This window comes from Pseudopodoces humilis, chromosome 2 (assembly GCF_049639895.1).
Source record: "Pseudopodoces humilis isolate 2021_Gansu_Grassland_sample_001 chromosome 2, ASM4963989v1, whole genome shotgun sequence".
Classification (NCBI taxonomy): Eukaryota; Metazoa; Chordata; class Aves; order Passeriformes; family Paridae; genus Pseudopodoces; species Pseudopodoces humilis.
In genome coordinates this window covers 102,493,954-102,506,980 of record NC_142201.1, presented here as the reverse complement: position 1 = coordinate 102,506,980, position 13,027 = coordinate 102,493,954, and the positions used below count along the sequence as shown (strand labels likewise).

The following is a 13,027-nucleotide window of genomic DNA, read 5'->3' as shown; positions in this document are numbered from 1 at the left end:
AACCATAAGCACAAAGTCTTTTGATCCTTACATAGGTACCTTTCATTTGACACCTGCATTTCAGCAGCCAACCCAAAAAAAACCCTCAACAGATCCCAGTTAACCAAAACCAATAATAAAAGGTGCAGGCCAAAACCTAATATTGCCAAAGTTTGCTGCAAAAGAAAAGACTGATGATATTCTGAAAAGCTTTCAGTTTAGGATTCCAAAGAGCTAATTTGCAAATGAAATCAAGGAATTGTGCTGAAAAGAAATTCTGCTTTCCTGTCCCAATTAAGAAGATAAAACAAAAAGGAGAGTAATTTTGGTTAACTATGCAGCCTGCACAGGGATGCTGAGCAATCTACAGAAGCATTTACAGCTCCAGTTATAAAACATTCACTAATTAATGCAACGGTTCTTACTGATATCAACATTTATTTAGACAACCATGTTACAATATTTATGATTCTTATTATTTTTCACCTGTTAACAACTTAAAGTAATTCTCAGATGCAACCATATAATTATTTATCAAGGGCACACTTTTTTTCTTTTTGAATGATAAATAAAGATCCTCTACACTAAAGCTGTAAAAGTGCACATTCTGGTCTTTTGGAAACTAGGAAGGATTACAGAACAGCTGTAACTTCCTGCCCTTTGTGTTTATGCAGCAATCACTAAATGGTGCGTTCTCTTTCCAGTACAAAACACATCAAATAGCTAAAATGGGTTTGGCAAGTAAATATCATTATTGCTAGTGTTAGGTGCTATCATCATCACCTCGTTCAGTAATAAACTATAATCAACACCAGGTCCTGCAAACCTTGAGACACATTTTAGCATCATCTACATCCCTGCTTCACTCCTTACAAGAGTACTCTCACTACTGCTGTACCATTAGCCAAATTAGATATTGGGCTGTAAACTGGAAAAGCAAGACCCTCTAAAGCAGATGGCTATTGCTGAATGTGATTGTCCCACATCTACTGCTCCCCCTGCCTGTGCTCCTTCACACCTCAGTCCCGTGGTGTGCCTCCTCTCTGCTCACAGAGGCAGTACCTCAGCCCTACCCTGCTGGCAGGGTCCCCCTGTGGGGACACAGCTCATGCCAGCAAAACAAAAATTATTATTTCTTTGAATTTATTTTTTTTCTTTCCTGTCAGCCTAGATTATGTCTTTGAAGAAGGTGTAGCTGCAGTTCTGTTTGGGCTCAGCTGCACCAGCAAGGCTCTGCCAGCACACCGCTGTCAGCTTGGGTGGAAGTTTTTTTCCACGCTTCCAGCCAGCAGCTACACTAATGAAACTTAGTAGCACACATCTGGTCAAAAGCTTTCGGCACTCTGAACTTTCTCCTAGTTTTTGTACTTCTCAAGCCTTTCTTAGGGCTGCCACCATAACAGATAGTACAGCTTGTTGCAATGTTGTGTGCAACATCTGCATCACTGTTTCAACAGCAGGCAAATCCTATATTCCCAAGAAAAGAAGTAAGAAGGGCAAAAGGAAGGAAATTTTCAACTCTCAAAAAATAAAGTGGATACCTCCACAATGTATGAGAACCATGGCACAGTTAAGAAATACAGCACCCCATTTCTTAGCAGTCAAGCAAAATGAGAACAAGAAAAGCTGTCACTGACAGTCACAGGAAGTTAGAGGGAGCTTCAACTTTCTTCTTGACACCATCTCCTAGATTATGGTCCTCAGAGGAAACTCTGAAAAATCTAAGGCTTTTTTTTTTTCTCCCATCTAGTATCATTTAACTGGCAAACCCCAAAATCCTTAATTACACAAATTCAGTCATAAGAATTCAAAATCAACTATGCTGGATCAAATCAAAGGTCTAACAAAGGATTCTCTCCCCTGCAGTAGCCAAAAGCAGATATGTGAGGAAGAAGCAAATGTTTTTATTATTTTCCAAAACATGGAAGTATCTCTCCTCATACACTTAGATCTACAAGGACAGAGAACAAAAATACCTCCCAGTGTCTATCTCTTGGGCAGGGGCCTCAAATACTGAGCTACATTTGAAACAATGAAAAAGGCTCCTGTGGTTATGGGCAGCTGAGCAAGGGCATAGTTTTCCCACTTCCCTGACAACCTATGCAACTGCAAATCACAAACAGCACTTTTTAAAACTCTGTTTTATGTCTTCACAATAATAGCTTCAATATTTTAACTTATCCCTACAGTGCCAGTTTAAACCAAGATTCTGCTATGTTTTTTTGGGGTTCAAAAAAGTGTCTAATACAGAACTGGGGGGAAAAAAAACCCCACGACAAAACAAACAAACAACAACAAAAAAAACCTCTAAAGATTTGCCATTCCAGAAAATGTTGTTCCATGTTAATAGTGACAGAGAAACCCAGCCCTGCAACACAGCAGCTAGAACATCCAAGAGAGATTCAATCAAATCAAAACAATTTCTCTCTACTCATTTTGCTAGGGCTGGGAGTGTTGGCCAAACATAACTTTATGCCAGGGCTGTCAAACCAATGACACATGGAAAATGCAGGAAATTCCTTGCAAGTTGCCTTAGACACATTAAAATATTTCATGCAAGCAGCATGAAGACAAATCTTAAAAGAGCAAAATACAGACCCACAAATTGTATCTTACTGTACCCAGTTTGCGAAGGATCCTCTTGCATTCATCCCTACTGAGGTCCAGAAGAGTTGGCCACACCACAGGCATCCTTCCCTTGTGTCTGTGCTCCCACGGAGCTCAGCCTCGCTGGAAAAGGAATATAAATGCTCAAGCCCATAATTTACTTATTTCCCATGCCGTAATGTAAACTCCTCTCAGCCTGCTCATAACTCCACCGACATATCCACTCCCATCCCCATCCCAATCTTTTCAGTGGCATGAAGGAATTCAGCTGTTTCACAAGGGCATGGACTTCCTATACTCTCTAGCTCAAATGCACCACCCAAGCCTTTTCACAGAGTTTCCTATCTCCTTCTCAAGCCTTTTTTTCTCACGCTGCAACGCTATCCAAATTGACGTTCGAGTCTCCTCCCTCTCTTTATGCAGAGTACCTATTAAAAGATTTCTTCCAGCGCACCGCACGCTCCCCATCCCCCCAGAGAATGCATTTTGCGCCAGCCTATATTATATTACAGGATGTCAAAAACAGAGTGTCTGAAAATTTGCTCTCCACATACCAACACCAGCTCCCTCCCCCCAAAAATAAGCCAAACACGGGAACACCTCGATCCCAACGCAGCGAAATTCCGGGGGTGGCGGGGCGAGAGGGCCTATTTCCCCGACGCGACGAGGAAAATAAAGGAAAAAGAGCATCCGGAGGCGAGCTGGGCAAGCGGGGCTTGGGCCGGGCAGGGAACGGCACGACAGTGGGGGTGGGGAGGGTGGGCACAGGGAACAAAAGCCCTGGCGCCGTCGCAGCTTCCAGCGGGGGGCTGGACAGGGGAAGGGTCTCCTGCAAGGGCGCTCGAAGGCAGCCGCCACCCGGGCACACCCCGCCCGCCCTTCCCGGGCCCTGGGCGCGGGCGACCGGCCGGAGCCAGCGGCGCTAGGTCCCCTCCGGGCTCGGGGAAAAAGAGACGGAGCGGGCGGCGGCTGGCGCTGCTTCCCCGCATCGGGCGGAGAGGCAGCGCCGGCGGGCGGGGGCCGGGGCGCTGCCCTGGGCCCGTAACGGGGCGGCGGGTCCCCGCCGTCCCGGAAACGGAGCTGCCCCTCTCCCCAAGGCGGACAGCCCCGGGTAGGGCGGGGAGCAGGACCCACCTGCCCGGCCGTGCCCAGTACATCGAAGGCTCCGCGGCAGCCGCGCCGCCCGCCGCCCCCCTTCCCCTCACTCGCCACCGTTCGCCAATGCCGCGCTCGGGTTTGTTTAGCGGCGGCAGCGACAGCGTTTACTCGGGCCAAGATGGCGGAGGAGCGCGCTACGCATGCGCTGGCGCCTCGAGGTACGCTAGGAATTGTAGTTCTGTTGCCCCTCGACCGTGAGGAGCTGAAGAAAGCGGGTGCCAAGATGGGCACTCGAGTGAACACTGCACATGCGCGGTGACAAAGAGCATGCCGGGAACGACAGTTCTCTCGGTGTTTCTGGACGCGTGGGAAGCGGCGCCCACCGTCCCGCCATTGCTCGGCGGGCGGGTACGGGAAACTGGAAGGGACAAAACACGTTGCGCGTTCTCTGCGCGGGCTGGGGCGTGCTGCGCGGTTCGAACGCAGCCACGTACCCCCGAATTCTAGGAATTAACAGCTGGCCACCACTCCTGGAACGAAATCCGGCAGGGGAGGACATCATCCTGCCACACATCACCCATCACGACATTGGGCCGTTTGCAGTTTTCTAACAAAACCGAGGCCAGGGGCGTGCGGGACTGCAGCGAACCGCCAGCAGGAAACAATAAAGGAATAAATTCCGCACCTCCAGGCGCCTCACAGCCGCTGCGGGGGCTCTGCTCCCCCGAGTACAGCAGCCACCTGAACCCCAACACCGCGAGCGCCAGTGTCACAGCCCCGGGCCTGGCCGCTGCTCCGGATATTACAGCAATTGTAACTTGTTTTCCTGAAGATTTCTATGAAAAACAGTAAATTTTATCTGTTTGAAAATCCTCGGATCAAATTAGAAAAATGAAATAAAATGTCTCCGGGGTGCAGCTGAAAAGCAACGCATCCAGTTGTGGCTGCATGTGGCAGCGAGAAAGTATAAAAGAATCCGATCGATAAGACTGCCTGCAAGGAAATCGCTGAAAAATCACACCCAACCCCCTTCAGGATGAGGCTTGCTTCTGGCTCTCTGGCACAAGGCTCCGTTTTTGCTGCATTTGTTTAGCACGCTTCCAGACTTGGACGCGTTCTGGACATAGGCGCTTGGGGCCGGGCAGTTCGGTGAAGAGGAGCGAGGGGCTCCTCGTTCTGCTCTCTCCCAGAAAATCCTGTGCTGCAGTTCGCTTTCAGAATGCCAGAAACAGCTGGACCTTTGCCGAGGAGGATGGATGGTGTGCCTTGAATCATAACAGCTATTTCCAGCAGATCTGCAAGGGCTGTTTTTTCCATCTCACTAAAGATAGACATGTTTCTTCCCTGTTATCACTGATGAGTTTTTTCTCACTTGCAGTTTCGTATTATTCTTCACAGCGGTATAAATCTCAAGTACTTGAAAACAATTATGCTGAACAGTACAAGACAGCTAGAAATTTTTTTTCTCCTTTTAATGCCTTTCTAAACAAGAACGAGCTGAAGGCAAAGTAGCACCATCTTTGCATAATACTGCCTAATAAATGTCCTAAGATTTGCACAAATGGGAAAATGCAGGTTTGTGCCAGAAGCTGAAGTTTTCTTTTCCGGGTCAGAGACTCCACTGGAGAGGAAATCACAAATTCCAATCTGGAAATCACAGAATCCCAGCATGATTTGGGCTGGAAAGGACCCTACAGCTCATCCAGTTCCAAACCCCTATCATGGGCAGTAACACCTTCCACTAGACCTTTTGACATTTGACACTAGACATTTTGAGCTGGCTCAAGATGTGTCTTTTAGTCAGACTACTCCAGTCAACAGGAACAGACAAAGACAGCCTCATCACTTATCAGAATATAACCTTTTTTAGGTTTATTTGGAATTTGTAATTATGATGCTCTAACAGAGTATGAGTTTTATTGCACCCAAAATGTTTAACAGCCGACCCCTATATTTGTGGAATAAATTATTCCATGAACAGAAACTACCAAACCTGCCTTTTTAAAGAAAACATATCTACTAAGATCTAGATTTTAGCTACATGTTGAGTTTGTGTGTTCATGAAAGCGCTCTGTTCTCAGAGTGAAATCTCAGAGTGAAACTGCTAATGATTCAGCTCAGAAGGAGCAGAAATATTTTTTTCAAACCTGCTTACTAGCTAAATTAATTAAACAAAATTAGATCTATTTTCTATTTGTTTTATATCTTTAAACTTTTTTTTCCAACATGGATGAAAGTAGCTCAGAGAATCAAAAGTTATTGTGGGTAAGGTGGGCAGACACACACTGACACTCACACATGTTCATATGTATGGATTCAAGAAAATGGTATTTGCTTCATTTCCTTTGGAAACACAGAACAGAAAAGCAATGTGAAAAACGAGTCAGTTATGTATGTATGAAATGTCTTAAGCTGTGATGGCTGCATTTCTACAGATGCTCTAAGATGATTTCCAAGAACATTTCTTTTTATTAAGGATGAAGACCCAGACTTGGAGATGTATGAGAGATTCAGAAAGTCCAAAAGCCAAATTTTCCTTGTAGTTAAAGCCATGATGTTACCATTTACTTCAGAGTAGCTTACAATCAATTCTCCATTACCCAGAAAAATGCGAGGGCTGAGATAGCATGGACGAAGTAAAAAAATGCCCAAAACACGTAAATAATGAGTCCTGAAAAGCATAAAAAGGTCAGAGCTCTGTAGCGGTTGATCAGCTGGGATCAATAACCAAGGTTGTCTGAGCAGATGAACCAGAACAACCCCCAAGCCCAAGGTCTGATCAGGAGGGTCTTCTCTAGTCAAATCCCACATCACACAGCAATCACTGCGCTGCTGTACAGCCTTAAACAGTCCAAAACCAGCACAGATCTTTTTGTAAACTAAACTAGGGTTGTCTGAAATCAGAATAACTGCACACAGCCAGCTCAGATCTCCTAGCCTAGTCCAGGAGACTGAAACTTGACAGCATTTCTTTATGTCTAATGACCAAAATATCAAATATTCCACTTATTGACTAAAAAAATGAGAAGAGAAAAAGACAATATGGTTTAGGCTTATTTCATTAAAACTTCATTAATACAGAAGCATGGCTAAATGTCCCACATTCTGTCAGTAAAATCATATAAAATAAACGAGGTCATTGTAGGTAAAGGAAAAAAATACAGTGTGAAAATGCCAGCATTTTTTCTAGCCTTAGATGCCTCACAGATACCCATCATTTTTTCAGTCCTCATTACCTACATCCTTGCTCTCTGAGTCATCATTTAAGGAGGCCCAAAAATAGAGAGCACTTTCTGAGTGTCCAGAAAGTAAAACAAGATACAAACTTGTTGACAGCAGCATTTTGTCATCTTTTCTAAGGAAGCAAAGCTCAACACTGTAAAAAAAACACAAGATCAAATTAATTTGTCAGTCAAGGGGAACTAAGAACTCTAATCTGATGATTACCTGATGAGCAACACTCTGCAAGTTGTTGTGATCTCTCTTGTGCCTTCATTTCCCACTTTTATAATGCATTTTAAAAATTAATGACAGACAATGATATATAACAGCTAGGCATTATATATAGGGTGGTGAGGCCCTGGCACAGGTTGTCCAGAGAAGCTGTGGTATCCTGGAAGTGTTCAAGGCCAGTTTGGACAGGGCTTGTAGCAACCTGGTCAAGTGGAAGGTGTCCCTGCCCATGGTAGGGGGCTGTAATCAGATTTTTTTAGGTCCTTTCCAACCAAAACCACTCTGGGATTCCATGATTAATTTTATAAAAGCATACTGCTGAGTATTCTTTTTAAGAATTTGTTCAGTTATATGCATTTAAACAAAATCTGTTCCTCCTTTCAGAAAGGGAAAGAAATGACCATCAATCTCTACTACTTTTTGTTGTGTTCTGTACAACCCAACAATTTCAGATTCCCCATTGGCTTAAGTAATATGAATCTCATCAATAAGACACACTGGTGTAATTAACCACACTTTCTGGGTGCTAACAGAATATTCTGTGTCTCACCACACTTACTTTTATGCTTAAAGACAACAGAAGAGAGAAAGGAAATAAGCTTGGAAGCCTCAGCAGTGAGGTGGCCCAAGGAAGAGCTATCATTTTCCCAGGGAGGTGATTTTGTATACAGCTTGGGTCACCAGACAAAGCTGTGTTTCTCAGCTCTTTAGGAGCTCATAGGAAATGAGTGGAGCAGCCTCACTGCAGTTCTCGATGGGTTATTAACTACACCTCCCCTCACATCACTACAACCTGATTGATACAGGCTCTGCAATAATCCTTTTTCTTCAGAGCAGCCTTTCATGGGTAGAAGAAAGGTGCTTCAGCTTGGTACTATATAAGAACCAGGCATAGCTGTTGCAGCTGCTGCTTTTATGAGATAAATGGTGAATTTCCAGCTTCCAAGAGACTTATACTAGTAATTTTAGAAGTATAATTGGAAAATCAAGGGGAAAAATGTATTTGTTTCAGTCTGCCAGCAACTGAGAAAGAAGTAAAAAAGTCCACTATGCTTTTTATACTAAGATGAATAAACCGTAGATAATTTCAAATTTTAGGGCATTTACGGATAGTTTAAAGTGTCTTCCATGTCTTGCATAAGAGAAAAATAGCCTAGATTCTAACAGAAATTAAATTATTTCTTGGCCTTTTTTTTGTTTCCAAGTGGTTTAACCAATGGAGTTTCCACTTCTCCTAACAGGTTACTCAGTGACTCGATACATTTTCCTGACATGAGCATCTCTATTTTAATGTCATTCTTCTGCCCTCAGACCACTGCTAAAATCTCTCTTCACTCAAACACCTTCCCATCATATTTTTCCTCTTGGCTAATAGAAAAGCAGGAGCCTCAACAATGTCTATGCGCTGGCAGCTTGCAGAAGAGCTTTTTATACACAGCCTTGTCACACAGATTGTCACACAGGACTATTTGTATTTAAATTCACAAAGATATTTCAACTACTTTCACTAAAGATAGCTTTATGTTGCCAGTCAATAGATATTTTCCTCCCTATTCAAAGTAATACATATTCTATTCAACAAATGCTTTTGTTTCACAAATCCTAACAGCTTCTGAGCTGCAAGTATCTAAATTAATCAAGCATTAAAAATGCATCAAAATGCCACTGTGTATTGAGTTGAGCATCTCTTTATACACATTGCCACACTGAGGCAAAAACTCAATTACATGACCTCAGCTAATGAAAAAAATCACTTGTGTCATTCTGTGGCATATCAAAGAAGGAATTAAATCTGGTACCCATTGCAATCTTGGGAGGTAGATTAAAACCTCCATCCTCTTAGTGGCTTGCTGTATTGGCAAACAACATATAAACTTGCTTGCTCAGAACAGGAAGCTAAGGAATAAGGCAAAGTATTGAAGTTATTGCTCCATTGAGCCACTTGAGTCCTTATCTACGGCATGTATGTGTTACACAAACACTGGGTATCTCTAACAAGCTTCTGCCATTCAAAGGACATATATCCCAGATCAGCAATTAGCAGAATTCAGTCACACTGGGACCTGATTTGCATTGTACTTTAGTGAAGCTTGCATCTTCTCTTTCAAGTTCCACTTTTAACCCATCAACAGACCATCTATTGCTTTAAAGTTCAACTCACCAACAAATTACTTGCTCCTGATTTTGACTAATTATTTTTACAAGGCTGAGTATGCTATAAATGCTGAGGAAATAAGTCAATATTGAAGATTATAAAACCCTAACACAAGTGTTAGAAATTATATTGATCCTGGAACACCTTGGAAATTAAACTTGAAACTTAAGTGTTGCTGTTGGGTGACAACAGCAACAGAAGAGCAAGCTGGTGCTGCATTTGCAAACCAGAAACTAGCATTATTGTCACACTGCAGTTTTCAGTGAAATTTTGGTCAAGGTACAGGTCCTTTAAGAGGTTGGTGTTAACACTGGGGATTAACAAGGCTTGTGCAGACAAATATACAACCCTGAGCAGGGGCAAGCAAATAGGGAAAAGAGCAGTCAGACTCTCACTCCTAACTCCTTCACGGTGGTGTAACCGTGTACCTGCAGCACAGCATGGGGTGGGAGGCTATGATCTTGCACTGGCTGGAACTTCAGAAACTGCAGCAGCTCAGGTGGAAGCCCAGACTAAGAGCAGCTGCTTGGAATTTAAATGGCAGCTTCCCCCTGCAGCTGTAGGCCAGAACACAGCTGAGTAAAAAGTGTAAGAAGTAGAGCAGGTAAGAATACAGACAACCTGTGCACAAAACCATGGTTTTTGGGCAGATCCTCACATCAAAGTCCAGTGCTGCAAAGACAGTGGCCCTCTGGGTTTCCTCATATTGAAGATCTGATAAAAAACCTATGAAAATCACCATTCCTTGAATCAGAACCATAACAACAATCCCAGTGAAACGGAAAATGCAATGGAAATTTGGTCTGATAACCTTTTAATATCATCATAGACATTGTTAACTTTAATTTGCAAAAAGCTAACCTCAAGAGAGGAGCTGGGATGCTGCATTAGTGTAACTTAGGGTAGGAGTTATGTTGCATATTGGTCACTAGTCTTGCATACTCAACCTGAGTTCACCTGTCCCCAGAGGTCTGACACACCACTTGCAAGACTTGGTTATTCCCTTCCAGTTCTTCAGAACAGCAGGCACTTAGGAATGAAAAGAGGATGTATCATCTTTTGAAGGAGGGTCAGGTCTCTCAGGAAGTGTTTAAGGGGGTTGGCTTGGTCATGTAGGAAAAAAATTAGGGAGGCCAAAGCTCGGTTCAAGCTTAATTTGGCAACTTTTGTAAAGGAAAATAAAAAAAGGTTTTACAAATATATTAACAGCAAAAGGAAGGGTAAGACAAACCTTTATTCTCTACTAGATGCAGAAGGGAACGCAGTAACTGCAGATGAGGAGAAGGCAGATGTGCTTAATCCCTTCTTTGCCTCAGTCTTCAGTGGGAAGACAGCTTGTCCTCAATATAACTGTCCTCCTGGGTTGGTAGATGGTGTCAGGGAGCAGAATGTTCCCCCTGTTATCTAGGAGGAGGCAGTCAGAACTGCTGAGCCACTCGGATGTTCATAAATCTATGGGCCCAGATGGGATCCATCTCAGGGTGATGAGGGAGCTGGTAGCTGAGCTTGTGGAGCCACTCTCCATCATTTACCAGCAGTCCTGGCTCACTGGGGATGTTCCAGATGACTGGAAGGTGGCCAGTGTGACACTCATTCACAAAAAGGGTGGGAAGGAGGATCGTGATAATCATCGGCCAGTCAGCCTCACCCCAGTACCCGGTAAGGTAATGGAGCAGTTTATACTGAGTGTCATCACACAGCACTTACAGGATGGCCAGGGTATCAGACCCAGCCAGCAGGGGTTTAGGAGAGGTAGGTTGTGGATGCTAGCTCTGGAGCAGGCTGCAGGGAGCCTGCAGAAATTACAGGCCACATAGCTCTAAGACCTGCCTGAGAGCTAGCCTGAGAAATTCATGGGAGGATTTGAAAACAATCCTCAGAGACAGAAAACAGCTGTGCCAGGTGCTGTTTGTCTGTCCCTTGTTTTCCTTGCAAGAGAAAGTCAGAGGGTGTTGTGCCCCACTGACCAATGATGGTGATGTAGTGGTTTGCTAACCAATAAGTTTCCCTTCTGTACTTTCCACGAACCAGTCTGTAAAACAAGCCTAAAGTAATAAACTAGAGAATTCTTCTGTTCTGACTCCATGAGAGTCTGTGTTGTCTCTACCCAGCCGGTCCTAATAGAGCGACAGTAGGTCATGTTTACCAACCTGGTCTCCTTTTATGACCAGGTAGATGTTGGACAGGCTGTGGATGTGTCTATTTGGACTTCAGCAAGGCCTCAGACACTGTCCCCCACAGCACACCCCTGGAAAAGCTGTCAGCCCTCGGCTTGGGCAGGAGCACTCTGTGCTGGGATAGGAACTGGCTGGATGGCCCAGAGAGTGGTGGTGAACGGTGCTGCATCCAGCTGAGGGACAGTGACCAGTGGTGTCCCTCAGGGGGCTGTGCTGGGGCCAGGTCTGTTCAATATTTCTTACTGATGACATGGAGGAGGGTATTGATCTTTCATTAGTAAATTTGCAGATGACACTAAACTGGGAGTGTGTGTCGATCTGTTGGAAAGTAGGAAGGCCCTGTAAAGAGACCTGGAACAATTGGATGGATGGATGGGCAGAGTCCAATAAAGTGAAGTTTATTAAGTCCAAGTGCTGAGTCCAGCATTTTGGCCACAAAATCCCCCTGCAATGTTACAAGCTGGGGACAGTGCGGCTGGACACTGCCCAGGCAGAAAGGGACCTGGGGGTGCTGGTTGACACCCGACTGAATATGGGCCAGCAGTGTGCCCTGCTGGCCAAGAGGGCCAATGCCATCCTGGCCTGGATCAGGACGTGGCCAGCAGGAGCAGGGAGGTCATTCTTCCCCTGTACTCAGCACTGGTGAGGCCACACCTTGAGTTCTGTGTCCAGTTCTGGGCTCCTCAGTTTAGGAAGGATGTTGAGATGCTGGAGTGAGTCCAGAGAAGACAACGAGGCTGGTGAGGGGCTGGGAACACAAACCCTGTGAGGTGCAACTGAGGGAGCTGAGGTTGTTTAGCCTGGAGAAAAGGAGACTCAGAGGTGACCTTGTCACTCTACAACTCCCTGAAAGGTGTTTGTAGTCAGGTGGGGTTGGTCTCTTTCTCCAGGCATCAACTAACAGAAAGAGAGGACACAGTCTTAAGCTGCACCAAGGGAAATACAGGTTGAATATTAGGAAAAAGTTTTTTATGGAAAGACTGATGAAATACTGGAATGGTCTGCGCAGGGAAATGGTGGAGTCACCATCCCTGGATGTGTTTAAAAAAAAGAATGGATGTGGCACTCAGTGCCATGGTTTAGTTGAGGTGTTAGGTCTGGGTTGGACTCAGTCTTGAAAGTCTCTTCCAACTTAAGTGATTCTGTGAACCCTTCTGGATAGAAGTATCTTGGGGATCGATCATAGAGTTACTGTGAATAGATACTTCTGGATATAAATCTACAAAACCAGCTCTGTGAGATTAATCTGATGTCCATTTAGGTCTTACACTCAGGTTATCCCAGCAATGGGGCTGTAATGCTTGGAAGACAAATGTATAAGTAAGAAGAATCACAGAAGCATTTCAGACTTTAAATATTCTCTTGCAGATAAATTTTTCATGGCAGGAAAACTGCAGGAGTACACAGTCACACCAACAGTACTCTCAGAATATTAAGGCATACCAACTTTCATCTTGGGAAAGAGACATACAGTCCATTTCGAGAAGCACACAGAAAAAGTTATTTTATACCCACTATTATGTGAGAGAAAATTCTGTATTTAAAATGCAGCTATCTT

At 44.3% G+C, this 13,027-nt stretch overlaps 1 protein-coding gene across 14 annotated transcripts in view; it reads right to left on the bottom strand.

The window, feature by feature from the left end:
* The window catches only part of EMSY (EMSY transcriptional repressor, BRCA2 interacting), a 46,633-nt gene extending 42,723 nt beyond the window's left edge, over positions 1–3,910 (bottom strand). For 8 of the 14 annotated variants that reach the window (XM_088051227.1, XM_088051238.1, XM_088051231.1 and 5 more), the window contains exons 1-2: positions 3,721–3,909; positions 2,601–2,709 (exon numbers count right to left, since the gene is read on the bottom strand). In XM_088051227.1, coding sequence (XP_087907353.1) covers positions 2,601–2,670 — 70 coding nt within the window. In that variant the 5' untranslated portion in view covers positions 2,671–2,709; positions 3,721–3,909. Of the gene's footprint in view, positions 1–2,595; positions 2,710–3,720 lie in introns of all 14 variants that reach the window. The other 6 variants (XM_088051241.1, XM_088051236.1, XM_088051233.1 and 3 more) reach the window with 4 other exon arrangements.
* Positions 3,911–13,027: the final 9,117 nt, after the last annotated feature.